At 37.7% G+C, this 22,542-nt stretch overlaps 1 protein-coding gene across 1 annotated transcript in view; it reads left to right on the top strand.

Moving 5' to 3' along the window:
* RAB2A (RAB2A, member RAS oncogene family) overlaps positions 1–9,985 on the top strand; it is an 89,498-nt gene extending 79,513 nt beyond the window's left edge. Inside the window, exons 7-8 of the mRNA XM_055286316.2 lie at positions 6,580–6,648; positions 8,665–9,985. Of these exons, the coding sequence (XP_055142291.1) occupies positions 6,580–6,648; positions 8,665–8,760 (165 nt within the window). The 3' untranslated portion in view covers positions 8,761–9,985. The remainder of the gene's footprint in view (positions 1–6,579; positions 6,649–8,664) is intronic.
* Positions 9,986–22,542: the final 12,557 nt, after the last annotated feature.

Below are 22,542 nucleotides of genomic sequence, written 5' to 3'. Positions count from 1 at the left end.
TAACAAACCCTAAAATAAACAACTATTTTTTTTAAGTTCTGGGATACATGTGCTGAACATACAGGTTTGTTACATAGGTATACATGTGCCATGGTGGTTTGCTGCACCTGTCAACCCATCATCTAGGTTTTAAGCCCCACGTGCATTAGGTATTTGTCCTAATGCTCTCCCTCCCCTTTTCCCCAACCTCCCGACAGGCGACAGTGTGTGATGTTCCCCTCCCTGTGTCCATGTATTCTTATTGTTCAACTCCCACTTATGAGTGAGAACATGCGGTGTTTGGTTTTCTAGGAACAGGAAATTCTTAAATGCCATATTCCCCAAACCTTTCTAATCAAATAGTTCTAGTTTCTTCCCCTCTTTATTTTCCTGCTAAAATTAAGATGTGTTTAGGCTCCCTACTTTCCTTTAATTAGCATTGATACTGGTGATATTAATTTTTGTAAAGGGTAGGAAAGAGACAAAAGATGTAAATAATGCAAATTTTATATACTTTCAAAAATAATCCAAGAAATCCAATATAATTTCTAGCTAAAAGGGTTTTAAAGGATGTAGGAAGTATGTGCTTTTTGTGTTCAATTTTAACTGCAACATAAAACAAATGAAAATTCCTTTGACTTGTATTAAAGATAGCTGATCCTAATAAAGGAATGATATATGTAGTGAGAAGACTATTAGATTCTAATCCTGCTTCTGCTATATTTATGTGTGGTCTCGGGCAAGTCATTTCTCCTTTTGCAGCTCAGTGATATCTACAAAATGAGAAAATTATAGATTGTAGATTTAGCAATGGCCCTTTTCCTTCTAGTGAAACACAGAGAAACTGTATGAGAGAAGTAACACCACAACAGCTCTACTTTGGAACTGGTGATGCTATAGAAAGAGGCGGGGAAGAGGCAGAGGTTCTCCCTCCACAGGGCTGTCCCTACTCCCATCTCATTCCAAAAGGTGGCCCCTGCAGAATTGCCTTGAAATACAATTTAAAAGCCACTATTGGATGATGTACGAGTTTTTCTTCACTGACCCTAAATCAGATAGAATCACAGAATTTGAAGAAGTCACAGAATTTGAAGTAGTTTCTTAAACTCCCTAATATCAAATTCTAGTCTGCTGTGCTTTTCACAGGACTCTCCTATCTTTGCCCAATATCTAAGTCTTATTAAATATATTTTACTTTGGGGGGCTCATTGTGCACATTTTATGTTGCCAATTCACTTTTTTAAGGTTTAGCTCTATTTAATCAAGATATTTGAATTGACTATAGAGCATTGATCACCATTTCTCTCCTTAACTCTGTAGTGTCTACAGGGCACATACACCTTTAGCACCAGTACTCCCTTCTCCTGTTGTTCCCCATGTGTCTTTGCATCCAAACATTCATGCCAACAGCGGACACACCTATTGAGTGCTTACTGCATGTCAAGCACAGTTTTCAGTGCTTTGCATTAACCTTCCTAGCAGTCCTATGAAGTAGGCTACATTTATCTTTACTTTATTAGGCTCACTTGTCTTTAATACAAGTGAAAGGAATTTTCATTTGTTTTGTATGTTGCAGTTATCATTGAACATAAAAAAAGCACATACTCCCCACATTATCATCCTCATTTTACAGAGAGGCTAAGCACTGGTTCCAGAGCAACACAGCTGGTAAGAAGTGGTACTGGGGTTTGATCCTGGAGAGCCTGGTTTTAGAGCCCTCAGTAATTCTGCTCATTTTAAAGGTCTAACTTCATCCCACAAATACAGATTTTCTTGAAAGCAAAAGAAAGTTAACATTAATTTTCTTATTTGTTTACATACTTAGAATTTACTCTAAGAAATAGTGAAAACCTTTATAAATCAGTATAGTGATTGTCCCATAGTAAGTACTTAGTATTAACTTAGGCAAATGGATACCTAATGTTCATAGCATTGACTTTTAGCAGTTGAGAAGAAAATTAAGCCACATTTTAGCTACCTCATATTTCTCAGTTCTAAGAGAAAACTAAAAGTCGCTTGTTTACAAGATACCCTGCTCTGTAGCATCTGTTCAAGATATTTAAACTGTCCAAAATACTAGTCTTACCTAATTTTTATCATGCCACCAGGTGGCAGCATGTTACGTAAGGAAGTAATTTAAATATTCTATTGAAGATCATTTATTTTCAATATTTTGCCTTAAAAACTGCCCAACCATAATAAAAATAAAATAGTATCTCATGTTTCCCTTTGCTTCCATTCTCTCCAGTCTATTTTAAAGACCCTGTTAGCACAATATCCGTGAGACCTGCCTTAATCCTGCCCTGCATTCTATTAGTTAATGCAGAAAGTTTTTTTCTTCCATCTTTATGGAGATTTGAGCTGTTGGGCTTAGATTCTGCTAACTAAATGGTTTTATTCCTACCTAAATCGTTCCTATTGTTCAGCAACAATAGTCCTCCTCATCTTTGTGTCTTCCATGGTACCTACAGAAGTTCTGAATATGTGGCAACAGTTTTTTTCTTAATAGAGACAGGGGTCTTACTACATTGCCCAGGCTGGTCTCAAACTCCCGACCTCAAGCAATCTTCCTGCCTATGCCTTCCAGAGTGCTGGGATTACAGGTGCGAGCCCGGCCAGTGACAGTAGTTTAATAGGTGCCCTTGGGTAAATGTCAGTGATATGTAAGATCCACATTAGCGTGTGTATTTACTGAATGTTTATTTGAATTACAACATATTTATAGTCTTTTGTGGTTACGTTTGTTTCAACTGTGCAATCGAAGTCCCTGAAATTTTGCCTTAAGTTTAGGTATTATCAGTATCATTGAGATTAACTGCTGCCAAACACTGAAAGATTAGTGTTTGAGGTGGAAAGCAAGAGAATGAATGGCTAAGGAAGAAAAGGAAGGTAAAGGACTGAATGTGGCAGTTAAAGTCAGGGGAAAAGGAAGGGCTAGTGGTAAAATGAGAGAGGCAGGCTTCTGATACTGCAACAGAGCACTGGCCACATGGGGAAGCAGGAGGACCACCAAATTCAGTTGGCTGCAGAGAAATCTGTTTATACTTGATAATCATGGATCTGCCTAGACATTGCTTATTTCATGGTACAAACAATGAAATCATTGAAACAAATGAAATCATTTGACATCAGTTTGTCAACAAATATTTTTTCCTATTCTAAAACCTATTAGTTTTGCCTACTGCTTGTCCCTTAATGAAGTCTTAAAAGAGCTTGCCCCCAAAGAGATGTACATAAGCAAAAAGAAACCAGCAATTTCATGTAAGCCCACCTTACCCTGTAGGTACTTCCTTGCTAAGGGTAATTGAGTTTAACAAAGGCAGTTTAAGTACCTATGCTATTTTAGGTACTGTGCTAGAGATTCAAAACTACAGTATGTTTAATATCTATAGATAAGGTAAGGGACTAGCTTAACCATTCAAATTAAACTAATTCTGTGAAGAATATTAGTACTGCCTTGAGATATTTACCAAGCAATACTTAAAATGTATTTTTGTACATTATATATATATGGAATGCAGTGGTCTAAAGATGGATTAGAAACATCTATACCTTAAAAAGTTTATATGTGGGATTGATATTTAATGAGTAGAGTGAAATGATCGATTTTTTAAAATCCCAGCCAGTGTGTTATACACATAATTTCTGATCTTTTTGGCAATGTTTTGCATCTTAAGTGGAGGAGATTTTATCTGTGACACCCAAGGCTCTTACCTTAGAACTTTTATTTGACCTCTCATAAGCCTTACTAGTACTTGGTTAATGTTCATTATATTTAGGAACTCAGCAATTTCAAAGTCCATAGCACATATTTTATTGTTTCTGTGTGTGTGCAAAGCCTAGTGTTATTGCAGATAGCCACATACTTTTAAAACAAGTATATTAAGGTCTACATTTGTCATGCTGGGTTTCAAACGCAAAGGACTCATTAAAATTAGTCGTTAATCACTTAGTAATATATATTAAATATTAATGTTTGTCATGAAGTATGTAAAACAACCCGTTTGTATAGTATCCTCTATAATATGCTCAGGGGGTAGAAAATATTTGATTTTTGTCTGTAATGTGTAATCAGAGATTGAACGATCAAGTAATGTAGCATTATCCAAAGATTATTTGTTATATTTCAGTTGGAGTTAATTGCATGCCTTTCAGATAAAAAATACCGTATGTACATCCTCAGTTCATCTGGTACAACTATGCTTAAAAGTGCTTAATAAAGTATTCAGTACTATTTAGGTAATAAAATTAGTAGTGACTTACGAAATTTCTTAAGCCCATTTTTAAAGTGATTTATTACCAGACAGGCCAAAAGGCAATTTTTATGTAAATTGACACATTTAATAATAACTTTTGTAGTATAAAACTGCTTGTTTGTATGAAGTTATAACTCACTTATGGGGCCTTGTAATTCTATGTAACGTTCTAGTGAAATGTGTACATGTGGATGCTCTTGGAAGCACTTCCAGCCCTGTGAATTTATGTATCTGTTGACTTCAGTATTAGCTAGCTTGATTTCTAAAGCCATCACAGTAATTGACATGTTATTGGAAATAAAGTTTTTCCTTATTTATAGGGATAACCTCAATTTTGAAGAATGTGAATCAATTCATACTTGGCTGAAAGCCAGTTCCCTCTTCAGTTTAGCTCCAGCACATACATGAAAAGCGCACTCACGTCCTAAGTGCCTTGTGAATCTGCAGTGATTAATTCTTCTCATTATTTTGCTGCAAATTCTCATGACCCTCTGTGATGATTCGATCAGCCACTTAGAGTTTATGCATATTCATATCTCTGTGCCCCTGCCGCAGACGTTCAGATCTCCTTCACTGACTGGTGTGTGCTTGGTGCAGTAATTGAGCTGCAGTAGATTGATTACTCTGGGGAGCTGTAAGGCCTTTAAAGGTGAAAACATATCAGTCCTGTTAATTAGGAAACAAAAGCTCTGATGGCAAGTTCAGCAGTCAAATGTTTCCAGTGTAGAAAAGATGAAAGGTATGATTTGTTCCTCTCCATGAATCCTGTTTACTTTTTAAACTTTGAATTAGGTCTGTATCAGTGGTAATGGAGTATAGCTTTCTTTTATGAATTTTTATAGAATGCTAATTGAAGAGGACTTTATTGATTGGTACTGTTATATGTGATCTGTCAAATCTGATAGTTTAGAACCTATTCAAGGTTTGTATATGCCTTCTATAGCATTCGTAATATTTATATAGAGTTTCTAAATATTTTACATAGAGAATGCTTGTGTATAAATTTTGGTATTCATAGGCTTCATTTGGTCTACACTGGTTTTTTATTTTGACAATTTAATGGCAAAGAAGTTGAGCTGTCTTTTATCTCTTTATCATAAGCATCCTTTGATTTTGCTCTCTTAAACTATATACTAAATAATACATTATCATGGCAAAAAAGGCCCTGAGTGGAACTGTATTCTCCAGAAGTAAGCTAGTTTTTACATGGAGGATTATGCAGTTTACATAATTGAAATGTGTTTTTCTCTATGTGCTGTTCTCATATTCCAATATTCTTTTTTCTTCTCATGGTCATGATGTTTTCTTTTGAGATATCATTCACATACCATAAAATTGATGCGTTTAAACTATACAATTCATTAGCTGGGCGGCAGCACACACCTGTAGTCCCAGCTACTCAGGAGGCTGAAGTGGGAGGATCACTTGAACTGGGAGGTAGAGTTTGCAGTGAGCCGAGATCGCACCACTGCACTCCATCCTAGGCGACAGGGTGAGACCCTGTCTCAAAAATAAATAAATAAGACAATTCAGTGGTTTTTAGTCTATTCACAAAGTTATGCAACTGTCACCACTATCTAATTCCGGAACATTTTAGTTACCCCAAAAAGAAACCTCATACTCATTAGCATTCTGTCCCCTTTTTCCCTTCCATCTAGCTTCTGGCAACCAGTAATCTACTTTCTGTCTCCATGGATTTGCCTATTCTACACATTTCATACAGATGGAGTTGTAGTATTGGTGGCCATTTGTGTCTGCCTTCTTTCATTTAGCAGTGTTTTTAAGGTTCATCCACATTGTAGCATGAATCAGTACTTCATTCCTTTTTATGGCCAAATAATATTCTACTAATTGAATATCTCAAATTTTGTTTTTTACTGATTGAACATTTCTGTTGTTTGCACTTGTTGGCTGTTGTGAATAATGCTGTTTGTAATGCTAATTAGCATGTGCATACATCCTTTGTTCTTAATCTTAGGGGAAAGGCTTTCAGCCTTCATCTTCTAATATGATGTTAGGTGTAGTTTTTCTTAGATGCCATTCTTTAGATCAGGTTGAGGAGTTCCCTTCTATTTCTAGTTGAGTGTTTTTATCATAAAGTGTTGGATTTCGTCAAATGCTTTTTCTGTGTCTATTGATGATCATGTGGGCTTGTTTATTAATATGTATTACATCAGTTGTTCTTTATTAATATGTTATATTAATATGATCTTTGTTCTTTATTAATATGTATTACATCGATTGACTTTCATATGTTGAACGTTATGATATTCTATAGAGCATATATAATGTTATTTTACTGCTTTGGTTTTATAGAATATGAACCAATTTCTCTATATTTCAGGCATTTATTAATACAGCAAAAGAAATTTATGAAAAAATTCAAGAAGGAGTCTTTGACATTAATAATGAGGTATATACATATAAATATTGTTGGTTAATATTAATTTATAATTCACTTTTAATTACTATTTGGATTCATTGTTTCATAATTTTTTATTCCTAAAATCAATCATGATAATCAGTTAACACCATTAGTTTACAGTCATCCAACTGAAAAATTGGTATATGTGGTATAGTAGTTAAATATTTATGTTCTAGTAGAGCAACACATTGTCTATGGAAATGGATTAAAGTAAGTGGCCCTATCCATTCATTGCAAGCAGTGCAAAATAATATAAATCCCCCAAAGAGAAAAGAAAAGCCACTTTTATCCACGTGACCATATGGTGTCATCTGCTTTGGGAATAATGTTCTGGTATATAAATGCATGTACTATGTACTAACGCAAGATGCTCTCTCTGTTATCTAGTAGGAAAGAGGGAAATACCAAATTTGGAATTTACTCCCAATATAGCATAGCATGTTTTCAGGAGACTAAATTCATATATATATATAAAATTGGCATTTGGCATAGGGTTTTTTGTAATGTTATTTTGATCCTGTTTTGGTCAACATGATTAGGATAAAATGTAAAGCTTTGAAGCATCTAATTCAGAGTGTTCACCAAAGATCATCACTTGACCCACATCCCCACTCTGCATTTATCTGTATTTATTTCAAAATGTTTATGTGGATATAGCATACTTATTCTTACATAAATATTTTTGCCATTCTGTATTAAGATTTCTGGCTTCTGAAAGAAAAGCCCTGGTTTCTCCCCAGTTGCAGTTAGAAAAGCATTGTGTTAGGAAGCCATTATGTATGTCTCTCTCATCCTATACATAAATGAGGCTCTCTGTTACTTCAGTAGTCTCTGCTAAAACAAACAGCAGTTTGCCTAAGGTTTCCAAAAAGTACATGGTTTTTTCATTGTTTAATTTGGAGTAATATAGTTTCTAAATCCTATCTTCTAGGCTTATATGACAGTACTTCTTGAGTTAGTTTAAAGATGACACCATTCAGAGACTAATGCCATATAAATTGAACAGTAATTGGGCCTCTATCTAAAAGGGCACATTCATTGTTTCTGTCTGGTTTCATATAGTAGCTGACTGCTTTACTGTGCCTTATGCAGCTTTGATTGTAATGTGCTGTCAGGAGCCAACAGGCCATGCTATTTATTTGGCCTAATGCCAAGTCTGACTCCTTGACTCCTCAAGAAGTTGCTACCAGCCCAGAGGGGGCAAAACCAATGAGCCATAGGGCATGCTTTTTATTAAAGAGGAGTCAAAAGAGCGAAAAGAAACCACATCAGCTGCTGTCAATACTGAGCTAGTGCCAGAAACCCCAAGGCTACTACTGTTGCAGAACAACTGCCAAGCACTATAAATCTGAGATTTACTGTGACGTAAAGTTTCCTTAAGAGCTTAATTTCTGAAGCTACCGTATTACTTTTCTCAAAGTGTTGTATTTTTAGGTAAAATCCACTTGAGGGAGTGAGGGTTAAGACATAAGTGTGAGTTTGATGAATGAAAGAACTACTCTGCGTGTGGGTTCTTGGCAAGCTGCCATGTCTTTGGGGATCATAGAAATTATTGATGACACAGAACACTCATATGCCCTTAGCCTGTACAGCTGATTCAACATGGAACAGAAACACTGTCTAGAGAAAAGATTTTATGTTGTATTAAAGCAGCATGGGCTTTGGGTATTTTTATGCTTTAAAGATTACTTGCAATAATTATTTTAAACGATTTCTGCATTATGAGAATTTCTTGAAAAGCAGCATTATCCAATATCTGTTTACCCCGTACCTGATATGATAAAGAATTATTTTCAGAAACATTTCCACGGTGTTTTTAAAAGGAAGGAATATCCCTTAAGAGATATTGTTTTAATTGTTGCTAAAATCTACTTACTGTATTTTTCTCAGTTGTTTGATAAAATTGTATCCTAAAGAATTAAATGAGTTTTTTAAGAATCTAGTTAAACTATATTGTCTGGTTGTGTCTGGTCATATTTATTGTTCTGCTCTCTTTTATTTCAGGCAAATGGCATTAAAATTGGCCCTCAGCATGCTGCTACTAATGCAACACATGCAGGCAATCAGGGAGGACAGCAGGCTGGGGGTGGCTGCTGTTGAGTCTGTTTTTACTGTCTAGCTGACCAACGGGGCCTACTCACTTATTCTTTCACCCCCTCTCCTCCTGCTCAGCTGAGACATGAAACTATTTGAGATGGCTTTATGTCACAGAAGACTTTAATCCTTCAAATTCTTGTATAACTTTGAATAAATGGTTAATGTTCACTTAAAAGACAGATTTTGGAGATTGTATTCATATCTATTTGCATTTGATTTCTAGGTCAATTGATGTGATTATTTTTGTTAAATGTTGTCTTGTGCCCTTAACTACGAACTGAATTGTATTAAACACTACAAAGTCATCTTGAGTATTTTAAATCGGTTTGTGTAGTTAGGTTTCCCAACATCTGTGGTTACCTAATGTTTAATATTATAGAACTGTCCTCAGAAACTTTGTCAATTTTCAAGGCTATAAGGAAACAGAAGGACTCTTTTAATTCTGTATTTATCATTTACTTTCTGTATATATAGTTTAATAACCTGCTTGGGTGTAATTTGCCAAGCTTGAATTCTTTAATGCATTTGCATAAATTCTCTACTGTTTAGAGCTTAAAGCTACAGAAGCATTGTTAGGAATTGCTTGGACACTGAATTTTAAACTTTTTGACATTGTTAACAAGCATGTTCATCTTTTCTTGTCACTAGTCCAAGAAAAATATGCTTAATGTATATTACTAAAGGCTTTGTATATGTTAACCTGTTTTAATGCCAAAAGTTTGCTTTGTCCACAATTTCCTTAAGACCTCTTCAGAAAAGGATTTGTTTGCCTTAATGAATACTGTTGGGAAAAAACACAGTATAATGAGTGAAAAGGGCAGAAGCAAGAAATTCCTACATCTTAGCGACTCCAAGAAGAATGAGTATCCACATTTAGACAGCACATTATGAGGACTTTAATCTTTCCTTAAACACAATAATGTTTTTTCTTTTATTCACATGATTTCTAAGTATATTTTTCATGCAGGACAGTTTTTCAACCTTGATGTACAGTGACTGTGTAAAATTTTTCTTTCAGTGGCAACCTCTATAATCTTTAAAATATGGTAAGCATCTTGTCTGTTTTGAAGGGGATATGACAATAAATCTATCAGATGGAAAATCCTGTTACAAAGTAGAAAAGCTTTAGTAATTTACTCAGTGTGGTGGTTTTATCCTTTTTTTCTTTTTCTCCCTTGGTCTATAATGAAATGTTACAGCAGTGCAAAATAAAATCCTATGTATAAAAGTGTTCTTTTTTTTTTATTATGACCACCTCTTTTTTAATGTATTTTTAGTCCACTTACAGCTTTTACATGTGTTTAAGCATGCTTTTTAAAAGGGTCAGAATGTTTAACACTCAACCCTTTTTAAAAATTTTGCTAAAATGCGACAAATCTCACTATACTGAAATTATTTTTGTTAATGGTGTAAGCAGTATAAGCAAGTGTTTTCTCCTGAACTAGCACAAAAGCACTTATGCCTGAAAGAAAGCGTAAAGAAGTTCTAACTCTGAAACTAACTACTTTCATTTCGCTCACAGCCTTCAACTTTCTACAGGTCTTCCCTGAAGATTCAGCAATACTCTGTCAAAGGTTTGACAGTACTCTTGTGGGAAATCACCAAATGCTATCATAGTTTTGTTTTAACTATCTCCTTGAAGGCAGAGGGAAAGGTGATAGAAAATCTATTTTCATGGGTATTTGTAGTATAGCCTTTTTTTCTTTCAAGTGGCCGTATCAAATTCACTGGTCTTACTAATCACTCTCTTTACCAATGAGTAGAAAAAGTTAAGGCAACTAGGACAGGTACTGCTCTATACCAAGAAGAGAATGATTCTTTGGAAATTGTTATTTTTAAGCTTCTGTTAACTTTTCCAGAAGTTTAGTGTGTTTCTTTTCCATACTTTCTCCCCTAATTCTTTTATTTGAAGCAGAGAACTTAATGGCAAAAAAACAACAAACCAGGACATGCATTTTAATACCCTAAGGAAAAATGGAACCCTCAAATATAACTCCTCCCACAACCACCCTGATGTGCCTCAGTCTGGGGCAGCAGGTGGACTTCTCAATAGTTCTTTTGACATTCTCTACAAATCGCATCTACCGTTAAGGAAGATGTTATGAATCCTTTCTGTTAATTGAGAAAGCAATGTTATTGTCTGTAATTTCCAGTCTTTGCTCATTTTATTATCCCTGTCAAATAATGTAATATTGGTACCTGCAGTTGAATTTGTAATATTGTAATTGAATTTTTAGTTGATCTTTGATCAGTTTTTATAGCATCTATGGACATAGAAAATCAGTCACTGAAAAAATAAACACAGCTTTCAATGTCTCACTCAACATGTAACATTTCAAAATTGTGATCTTCATAAAGACATTGTTATCATTCGTCTTCCAAATGTAAGACAACTGAATGAAAAGCCAGTTTTTTGAAAGAATGTGGCATATAATTAGATACACAACTGAAATAGGATATACAACTGCATACAATTTGTTTTTAATGATATTTTAAAATAGCCTGTTAACAGGAAAATAGTCCCTATTTATCTGCTAATGGTCAAAAAAGAGTTGGGATATAAATCGTACCAAAATGTTTCCAATCACTCAGAAAAACTGATTCATGTCTGGCTTTGCAACACCTTAAACATTTATTCTGTCATAGATAGTAAAGCCCCATCTCAGTGTATTTAGTCCTGAGGTTGGCAGCATGGGGTTTGACTATATGAGCTAAAAGATACACAAAGAGATAAAGCTGTTTCATAATAAACAGGAATTGACTATACAAATAGGTAAAACGCATATCTACCTGTGTTTCTCAGAGTTTAGATGTGCTTTATGTTTACATTAAAATAAAGCCTAACACCACAGTAGATCATCTCATACTGCGTTCAGATGCACTAGGTATTATTATTTTTTGGTTGAAGTCATGACAGAGAACTTCATTTTATTTATTTTGTTTATTTTATTTTGGGAGACAGGGTCTCTAATCCCTCAGGCTGGAGTGCAGTGGCGCCGTCTTGGCTCACTGTGACCTCCACCTCCCCACGTTCAAGTGATTCTCATGCCTCAGCCTCCCAAGTAGCTGGGATTACAGGCCCCTGCCACCACACCCAGCTACTTTTTGTATTTTTAGTAGAGACGGGGTTTTGCCATGTTGGCCAGGCTGGTCTCGGACTCCTGACCTTAGGTCATCTGCCCGCCTCAGCCTCCCAAAGTGCTGGGATTACAGGCGTGAGCCACCATGCCCAGCCAAAAACTAAGTGCCAGTCTACAAGTGTTAATTAGTTTTGCAAAATTATGAGGCCAATTCTTAAACATTGAAGGACAAAGCACCAAACTCCTGATAGAAAAATGGAGGAAAATGAGCAATTTACAAAAAAAACATATAAAATGTCCCTAAAATGCATTTTTAATTCAAATATAATGTGATGGATACATTAATTTGCTTCACTCTAGTAACCTTCTATTTATGTGTATCCCATAATATGTTGTATACTTTGAAACACAATAAAATTTATTTTTAAAAATTCAAACATGCAAATTAAAGCTAAGATGCCATTTCTCACCTATGAGACTGGAAGAAATGTAAAATGCAACGCCACATTGTATTGGTGAGGCACCTTTGCGGGTTGTTGGTAGAAGTGCAAACTGGAACTACCTTTCTGGAGGGGAACTTGGCAATACCTAATAAAATTACATGTACACTTGCTGTTGGCCCAGAAATCCCACTTGTGGGAATCCACCCAAATGATAATTCTCCAATAAAGCAAAAGCTTCATATGCACAAGGTTACTTTCTGCAGCACTGGTTGTAATTAGAAATTATTGGAAATGACTTGTATGTCATTTCCACTTACAGTGATTCAGTAAACTCTAGTGATTCACTAAACTATGTCCATCCACACAGTGGAGTCCTACACAGCTATAAAGAAGGATGAGGAAGAAGATCTCTAGAATACACCAGAAACTAGTTACAAACACTGGATGGGTACAGGGTGGGAAGTAAGAAGACTGGGAATAGGATAGTTGGGATGAGGAGAATGTTGCTTCTTTCAGTATACATCTTTTGTATAGCTCTGACTCAACTATGGCTATGTTTCACATAACCCAAACATAGTTAAAGTCAACCATGAAGTGTGGGAACTCAGTGAAATACAAACTGTTAATGAACTTATTATCACAAATGCGTAACACCGCACTGAAGGGGACAGGGAAGAAAACCAACATATAACTGTATACTGTAAGACTGAAGACGAAATGATCACAAAGGCTGTAGCTAGTAAAGGGGATGGCTTAGCAATGCAAAGCTACCTTTCACATACACTAAGACTGAGCCAGTAAGTAAATAAATTGTGGATAATGAGAGCAAAGTTCCTCATCAAAAATGCATTGCAAATAAGTTGAGAAAGGCTAGAGTGAACCTTGTGGTGGTAGGTTGGAATTGAGATTATGAACTCATGGATTTTGTATGTACAGATGCACCGTGAGTAAACATGTTTTTCACCTTTGCTGAGAGGGCCCAGTAGCAATGAGCATACCTACTGCCCATTACTGGTTTCTAAATAGCATTCTCTAATAAAGGGAACTAGGGTTCATTAGAAAAGTGATTGATTTCCTGGGTTGAGGCAGGGAAATTAGAGAATGAGCCTGGATTATCCTGCGATACCAGAGGAAAGTAAGGAATTGTTCGTAAAATGATGGGGCAGAGGGGAGTCAGTCCAAAGGACACTTAACAAACACACTAGTAATGGATCGTAAACCGGGGAGTGAGATAAATATCCATGAGTTTATATTAATATGAATGATTAAGTAGATGGGAAAGATGCAGTTCTTCCTTACATTAGCGACCAGTTAGTAAAGATAAAAGGGATGATGTAAATAGAAACTCTACAACACAGTCATTGTTAAAGGCAGGAATCAATACTAAAATTCATGGGCAAAAGCCTGAGAAAGGCTATGCGTACAGTCTGAGTATCTCCTCACAAGATATTGCAAAAGAAGAAGTACAACAGTGGAGAGACCTGGCAGACACCGTGGCTTATCAAGTGATCAGGAAGATGTGAGGATGCCATGTACTTCCCAATAGGATGCACTGAGAAAAACACTATTCCATGGCATTGGGAAAAATGGATCACCACAACCCGGTCATGAGGAAACCTCTAACCCAAATTTAGCAACATTCTACAAAGTAGCCAACACTTCACAACCGGCCATCATGAAAGTTAAAGAAAGAATGAGGAACTGTCAGAGACTAGAGGAGATAGGGAGCCATGGCAACTAAATGCAGTGTGGGATGCTGGACCCAGGAAAGGGCGTTAGTGGGAAAACTGGTGAAATAGGAATAGGGTCTGCCGATTAGTTAGCGGCATTTTGATCAGTGTTAATTTCCTGGTTCTGATCATTGTTCCTATGGTTATGTATGAGGCTAATATTGGCCAGGTGCGGTGGGTCACACCTGTAATCCCAGCACTTTGGGAGGCCGAGGCTGGCAGATCACGAGGTCAAGAGATTGAGACCATCCTAGCCAACATGGTTGAAACTCTGTCTCTACTAAAAATACAAAAATTAGCTGAGTGTGGTGGCATGCGCCTGTAGTCCCAGCTATTTGGGAGGCTGAGGCAGGAGAATTGCTTGAACCCAGGAGGCAGAAGTTGCAATGAGCCAAGATCGTGCCACTACTGCACTCCAGCCTAGCCACAGAGTGAGACTCCATCTAAAAAAAAAAAAAGCTAATATTAGGTGTAGCCCAGTAAGATTGCAGTGGCCTTATTTTTCCTTCTACTAATGCTGATTTCTTGCCTCACACAATTGTCCCTGTCTCCAAATATTGCTGTCATAATTAGCTAAAAGAGTACACTCTCAAGGCAAATATTCTTTTCAAATTCTTTGTCAAAAGTACTAGAACCAAAATACCTGCCCTCCTTGAGCTTGTAAGCCAACATTTATTTTCATGGATAAGACATACGACGTCTCTGAGGAATTGTATTAATGCCCCATTTTAACAGTACAGTGCAGATTGAAAATGTATCTTAAAAACTGAATGGTTGTGTGTGTACTGAACTTGTAAGATATTTTTCTTGTCACTATTCCCTAAACAATACAGTATAACAGCTGTGTACATACCAAGTGCATTGTGTCAGGTGTAAGTAATCTAGAGGTGATTTAAAGTATACAGGAGGATGTGCGTAGGTTGTATGCAAATACCACTTTATATAAGGGACTTCATATTCATGGAGTTTGGTCTCCTCAAGCATCCTGTAACCATCCTTCAGCACATACCAAGGAACAACTGGCTATTAGTAATAAGAATCTTACAGATTTATTTTATCCAGTGTATTCATTTGCTATTGCTGCTGTTATAAATTATAAGTGTGACTTAAAACAACATAAATTGATTCTATTACAGTCCTAGAGGTCAGAAGTCTCACTAAAATCAAGGTGGTGGCAGGGCTGTATTACTTTCTGGAGGTTCTAGGGTATAATCCATTTTCTTGCCTTTCCCAGCTTTTGAAGATGGTCCACACTCTGTGGCTTGTGGCTTCTTCCTCCATCTTTAAACCATAGAATGGCCACTTGAGTTCTTTTTACATCACATCATGTCACTCTGACCAGTCTCTTCACCCTCCCTCCTTCCCCACCCAGATAATCTAGGATAATCTCATCTCAGTGTTGGCTGATAAGCAAGCATAATTCTTTCTACAACCTTATTTATTTATTTAGCTAACAGTCTTACTAGAGTTTCTACGACTTTACTTCTCCCTTGCCAAGAAACATATTTACAATTTCCTGGACATGGACATCTTTGGGAGCCATTAATGCATGTTTAAAGCTCACAATGAAGCTGGGTGTGGTGGCTCATGCATGTAATCCCAGCACTTTGAGAGGCTGAGGTAGGAGAATTGCTTGAGCCCAGGAGTTTGAGACCAGTCTGGGCAACACAGGGAGACCCCATATCTACAAACAAAAAATTAGCCTGTGTGGTGGTGTGCACTTGCGGTCCCAGCTACTCAGGAGGCTGAGGTGGGAGGATTACTTTAGCCTGGGAGGTTGAGGCTGCAGTGAGCCATGATCATGGCATTGCACTCCAGCCTTGGTGACAGAACAAGACACCATCTCAATAATTTAAAAACATGTCTGTATTTTTTTAATATATATAATTTTTTTAAAGCTCACAGTGAAAGAGTTATAATCCATGGGTTGGCAAAATGTAAAAGTCTGACATCAAATGTTTGGATGTTGGCAAGGTTGTAAAGCAAAGGAAATGCTCATATATATTACTAGAAGGAGAGCAAATGGGTGCAACCACTTTGGAAAACAGCCTGCAATCCCTTCTCTCAGAACATGCCCTAGAGAAATTCATCCACGTGTGCACCAGGATCCTTCTGCCAGAATATTCAGTGTCATACGTAATAGCCCCTGGGAACAACCTTGATGTGCATCAATGGAAGGGATGAACCATGGTATATTCATATAGTGGGATAACATACAGCAATGAAAATGAGTTGAACTGCAGCCACTTAGCAACATGGATATTTTTAAATTAATAACCCTCATTTTACTTAAATGAATGAATTTTGCTGGTGAAAAAAATTATACAGAAAAGAATACATATAGCATCATTTCATTAACTCTAAAGTTAAGCAAGGAAATTATTATCACAAAAGTCAGGATATTGGTTACCTCTAGCAAGATAGGAAGGGCACAAGGAGATTCTCTGGGACTAGCAATGTTCTGTTTCATTACCTGAATGAGACTTACGTGGATATTTGCTTTATATGTTATAAACTATGCCTCTGTGTTTTATGCACTTCCATATAAATAAGATTTTGTGTTCATTCAACAAACAAAAATGCTGCCTTATAAGTTGCCCTCAAAACTAAAAAGCATGAAGTTTGCAGCATGCCCCTTGTTATGGGTTGCATTGTGTCTACCCTAAAAAGATAGGTTGAAATCCTAACTTGGCTCATGCCTGTAATCCCAGCACTTTGGGAGGCTGAGGCAGGAGGATCTCTTGAGGCCAGGAGTTTGAGACCAGCCCTAATAACATAGCAAGACCCTGTCTCTATAAATGACAACAATAACAAAAAAGAAATGAAATGAAATCTAACCACCTAGTAGTTCAGAATCTGACCGTATTTGGAAATAGGAACATGGCAGATGCAATTAATGAAAATGAAGTCCTACTGGAGTAGGGTGGGCCCCCAATCCAACATAACTGCGTCCTTATGAGAAGATGGCCCTGTGAAGACAAACACACAAGGAGAACGCCATGAAGCCAACACAGAGACTAGAGTTAATGCAGCTGCAAGCCAAGGAACGCTGAAGATTGCTGGCTGCCAGCCACACGTTAGAATGAGGCAAGGAAGGATTTCCCCAGGTTTCACAAGGAGCATGGCCCTGCAGGTACCTTGACTTCTGGCCTCCAAAATGGTGAAAGAATGAATTTCTGTTGGTTTAAGCCAAAGAGTCTCTTTGTTATGGCAGCCATAGAAATGAATACACCCCTTATACCCTGTGAACAAAGACATTTGTTCTGCTGGGCTGTCTGTGTACCTGCAGTGAAAGGGCACATCACAGCTAGGGGCTATGGGAGGGTAAAGCTGCTGCACTGCCTGGCATGTGTAGAACTCAACTTGGCAGAAGCGAAGTGAATATCTAGGAGTATTATTTTTACATCTTCCAGCCTTGCAATAATTTAATCTGTATACCAAGAGGCTATTCAGAATATCAAATATCAGTACATAAGAGATTCCAGAAAAAAATCATACGTACCACATAGGACTTTATTGATATAATATTAGAGACACATTTTTTAATGTGACTTATGCCCAGAATTCAGTCTAAAATTGAAGCAGGTGTCAAATGTACACAAGTGTCATCTTACAACGATTATGATGATGACAATGACAATGGAGAAATAACACACATTCCAGAAATGATTCCCTTCCTGTTGTAGAAATAAGCGAGTAAGAACAAATTCTAGAATGGGTGTGAGCTGACCAGGAGGTGTTGCGTTTTGTGCGTGAGATCCTGAAGTCATTTGTGATCATTTGAATATTGCTAACAAGGTAGGGAGCATCGATCACAAGAGTGAAGATGACTTGCTGGAGGGTGAGGTAATCACTCGGGAGAAGGCCGCTGCAGTCTTATATTTGACAATTAATTTTGCATTAAAATGGCCACATTACAGTCCCCAGGAGATGCTGCTGCCGCACAGAATTCACATTTACGGAACGTGGTAAATGACCAGCCAGCCCCGTGCTGCCTCTTTGCCTGTGTGTGTGTGCTGTGTTGGGAGCTGCCCAGGTGTGAGTTATCCATGCTTCACGTCATACCTTTTCCTCAAGCAGGTGGTGATTCTTGTTAAAGCACTGATACTCAACATCCTCTTTGCAATTAGTAGTATAAAAGCATTTATTAGCGACTGTAATCATAGATGGTTCTGTTAGAGGCTATAGCCAAAAAATTATTTATCCCTAGGATCTATCCTATAAAAATTTATTATCTAAAATGATCATAAGTTTATTTGATCACCCAATACAAGATGAGCAACGTATTTGTACAGGTTATATGCATTTGAAGGTTGAAGAGCAGGGATTATTATACAGTGTAGTATTGCTTGGCTAGGGCAGCCATAACAAAGTACAACAGACTGGGGGAGTTAAACAGCAGAAATGTATTGTCTCACAGTTCTGGAGGCTGCAAGTCCAAGATCAAGGTGTTGGAGGATTGGTTCCCTCTAAGGCCTCTCTCCTTATGGAGATGGCCATTTTGTCTCTGTCTTGTTAAATCATCTTCCCTTTGTGTGGGTCTCTATGTCCAAATATCCTCTTCTTATAAGGACACCAGTCGTACTGCACTAGGGCCCACCCTGGTCACCTAATTTTAATTTGACTGCACTGTAGAGACCTCATCTCCAAATACTGTCACATTTTCTGGTACTGGGGTTTAGAAGTTTAACACATGAATTGGACTGGAGCACAATTCCGCTCATAAAAATGATTGTAGATTATGAGCTTTAGAATTAAAAAGGGAAGCCCTCAGCTCCTTCCTCAGCCCAGGAAGTCTTTATGATGAAGCTGGGATTTGGGAAATACTATGTGTGACACAAACAGGCAAGGTATAAAGAGATTCTGAAGAATGCTTCCTTCATGTGCCTTATTTTCATCTGTGTCTGCTGAATCTAAAGAAAAGCTCAGCACATGGAATAATCAATCCCCTTCCTAATTGTGGGTGTCTTACCACCTGATCAACACTCATTAGGCACGTGAGCCCTTTGCCCCTTGAACCTCCATGACTTCACGAGGCTGGCCTGCGCATCTCCACTGTGTCGCCTGGTCCGAGGGCCATATGTCATCCTGCGAGGCAGAATCACTGGTCTGCACGGTGACATTCTTGAAAACATGGCAAGTGCAGTAGTGCCCAGCATTCCTAATTCTTTTTGCCTTCCCACTTAGTCGTTTTCTTTCTTTCTTTCCTTTCTCTCTTTCTTTCTCTCTCTTTTTCTTTCTTTTTCTTTTTCTTTCTTTCTTTCTCTTTCTTTCTTTCTTTTCTTTCTCTTTTTTTCTTTCTCTTTCGTTCTTTCTTTCTCTTTCTTTCTTTCTTTCTCTTTCTTTCTTTTCTCTTTTTGACAGGGTCTCACTCTGTCATCCAGGCTGGAGTGCAGTGGCACAATCTCAGCTTACTGTAGCCTCAACCTCATGGGCTCGATCAATCCTCCTGCCTCAGCCTTCTGAGTAGCTGGGACTGCAGGCAAACCCCATCACGTGCAACTAATTTTTGTATTTTTTGTAAGGATGGGGTTTCGCCATGTTGCCCAGGCTGGTCTCGAACCCCTGAGCTCAAACGATCTTCCCGCCTCAGCCTTCAAAGTGCCAGTATTACAGGCATGAGCTACCGCACGTAGTCCTTTATTAGTCTTGAATGCTTTTTTTTTTTCCTTCTTTCTTTTTAAACTGAGGTGAAAGTCGCATAATGTAAAATTAGCCATTTTAAAGTGGACAATTCAGGGGCATTTAGTACATGTACAATGCGTGCAACCACCACCTCTATCTAGTTTCAAAATGTTTTCATCACCCCAAAGGGGATCCCATTCCAGAAGTTACCCCACAGTACCCCTCCACCCAGCCCCAGGCAACCACCATCTGCATTCTGTCTGTACGGAGCTACCTGTTCCGGATATTTCATATATATAAAATCTTATGATAGGTGACATTTTGTGCCTAGCTCCTTCCATTTTACATAATATTTTCAAGCTTCATCCACATTGTAGCTATATGAGTACTTCATTCCTTTATAATTCAGTTGTAAAACAACTGAATTTTATGCTACAAGTTACGTATGCATTTTTTCACCAATGGGCATTTGGGCAGTTTCCACCTTTTGGCTGTTGTGACCAGTGCTGCCACAGACATTGTGCATGTGTGTCCATCTGAGGATTAAATAGCACTTGTCTGATTTTTCTAAATTAAAATAAAAACATTCCTTCAGTATTTTATTTAAAAATTGACTGACATTATTCAAGCACATAGTATTTTTTTAGAAGCCAGATAGTATTACAAGGCTTATAATAAGAAAGCAACCCCCCCTCATTTTGTACCCACCTCGCAATTCCCTCCCCAGAGCTCTCAGCCGTGTTTCTTACCCACTCCTTCCTCGGCGCTGGGCAGCATCCCTTGTCTGAAGCCAATGGCCCCCGAACTCAACCTCCATCTCCCGTGTGAGGAGGGGTGGAGGCTGAATCTCTGGCTGTGTGGTGTTTGGAGGAGACACAGAGGCAGCCCCACACCTTGGCTCACCTTCGCTCATGACTGCAACTCTGTTCACCGACATTTTGCTCTGCTAAGTCAAATATTTGTTGGCATTTCTTGCACACTGCTATCTCTTCTCCTATTCTCTTTGCCTTGTGTGTTTGTACATTTTATTCCCTTGATGGCACTTTTTGCAGTCTTGTGAAGGAGATAAATGCATGGTTCAATCCACCTTAGTAAATTCCTTTTTAACAATAACTTCGTCTTCCTTTTAACTTGTTAAAATGCAATATGTTTTCTGCAAACAAACAAACAAACAAACAAAAAAAAAAACTGAAGAAAGGAGAACATTTAAAAACTACTCACCTAGTCTGGATTCTCCACAAAGCCAAAGCTGACATGATTTGGGTGCCAATACGTTTGCTGGGAGGTGATCCCAGGAAGCACAGCGAAAGAAAGCAGAAATGAGATGGGAGAGGAAGAGAAAAAGCTCACGAAGGTGTTGTCACTGCTATAAACGTTACTGCTATGGGTCCCTGGTGCTCCTTCTCCTGGGGACCCTCTGAGACAGTGGGAAGGACACAGCTGCAAAGGGTACCTTCTGTCATCTGTGAGGGGTACTCCTGGGACATCAGCTCCTCAGCAGTCTGGTCTGCCCTGTACACTGGCCAGAGATGCCCTTGGGCAGAAAGACCAGGAAACTCCTAGCCTGTAATAAGGGAACTTGAGGTGGTGACATGAGGGTGGGCCAGGGTAGCAACAGCATCTGCTCAAAAGACTGAGAATCCCACCATCCAGAGAAAATACTCAGCATCTTTCTGGATTTCTTTCTGGTTTGCTTCTATGATACATGCCTTCTTTTACCAAAATGGGGTCACACTGAGGACACTGCCTTCTTCTCCACTTATGTTGCATAAAATCTTCCAACGTTGTTACATAGTTGTAATGATTAGGAGTGTTCAAATATGGGCTCTACCACTTACTAGCAAGGAGTTGCACCCTCTCGTTGGGTTCCTCAGCTATAACGTGAAAGTAATCATCGCCCTGCCTCATACAGATGGGTGGGGAGGGTGAAACACATTGTTGCACGTCAAGTTCTTAGAAATCTGCTTGGCACATGCTAAGCACTGGACAGATGTTAGCTCACTGTCATGCCACATAATTTTGATGGCTGCACAGTATTTCATTGTGTGTTCTATAATTTATTTAATCATACCTTCCTATTGACTATTTAGGTTTATAAATAATTTAGGCAAAACCATCAACACTCAGTTATTATCTTCAGAGATAAATCTTTGGACACATCAACAACTCTTTCACTTGAGCCCAGGAGTTCCAGACTGCAGTGAGCTATGATCGTGCCACTGTACTCCAGTCTGGGTGACAGAGTGAGACCCCATCTCTAAAAATTAAAAATAAAATAAAATTAAATACAAAGATTTCTTTAGAAAACATTCTTAGAAACGGAATTACTGGCTCATAAAATATAGACACTGTTGAAGATTTTATATCTGTATAATTTCCCTCCAGAAATGTTCCGATTTATACTCCAATCAGACCACGAGAATGTTCTGTTTCCTGAACTCTATTACCAATAGTGGAAATTTTTATTTGAAAAACATATTTTTGGCAACTTGATGAGCTCATGTTTTGTTTTACTATCATTTATTAAGCAGTTAATCCTTTCCTCAGTACATTTAAATGCTTTAATTTCAGGCAACTTTTTAATGCATATTTGAACCTGTTTCTCAAGTTTTTATTGTGTCATAGATTCTGTATTTCTAGGCTAGTGCCACCACTTGAGACCTTCATGGTTCTCTTGGGATTTTAGAAAATTGAGGTAAATGTATGGTTTAATTTGGGGAAAACTGATATCGTTATAATAGCAAGTGTTCTCATCCAGGAACACGATATGCCTCCATGCAACAAGGACTTTTAAAAAATATTTAGAGATAATGACATTTATTCCAGAAACATTCCTGTTTTAAGGATCTCTGTTTTCAAAATCTAAAATTTGTTTTGCTTCTACATTTTCAAAATTTAGTTCATCTT

The sequence above is a fragment of the Symphalangus syndactylus genome, chromosome 7, assembly GCF_028878055.3.
Source record: "Symphalangus syndactylus isolate Jambi chromosome 7, NHGRI_mSymSyn1-v2.1_pri, whole genome shotgun sequence".
Taxonomy (NCBI): Eukaryota; Metazoa; Chordata; class Mammalia; order Primates; family Hylobatidae; genus Symphalangus; species Symphalangus syndactylus.
This window is presented reverse-complemented; position numbering and strand designations above follow the sequence as displayed.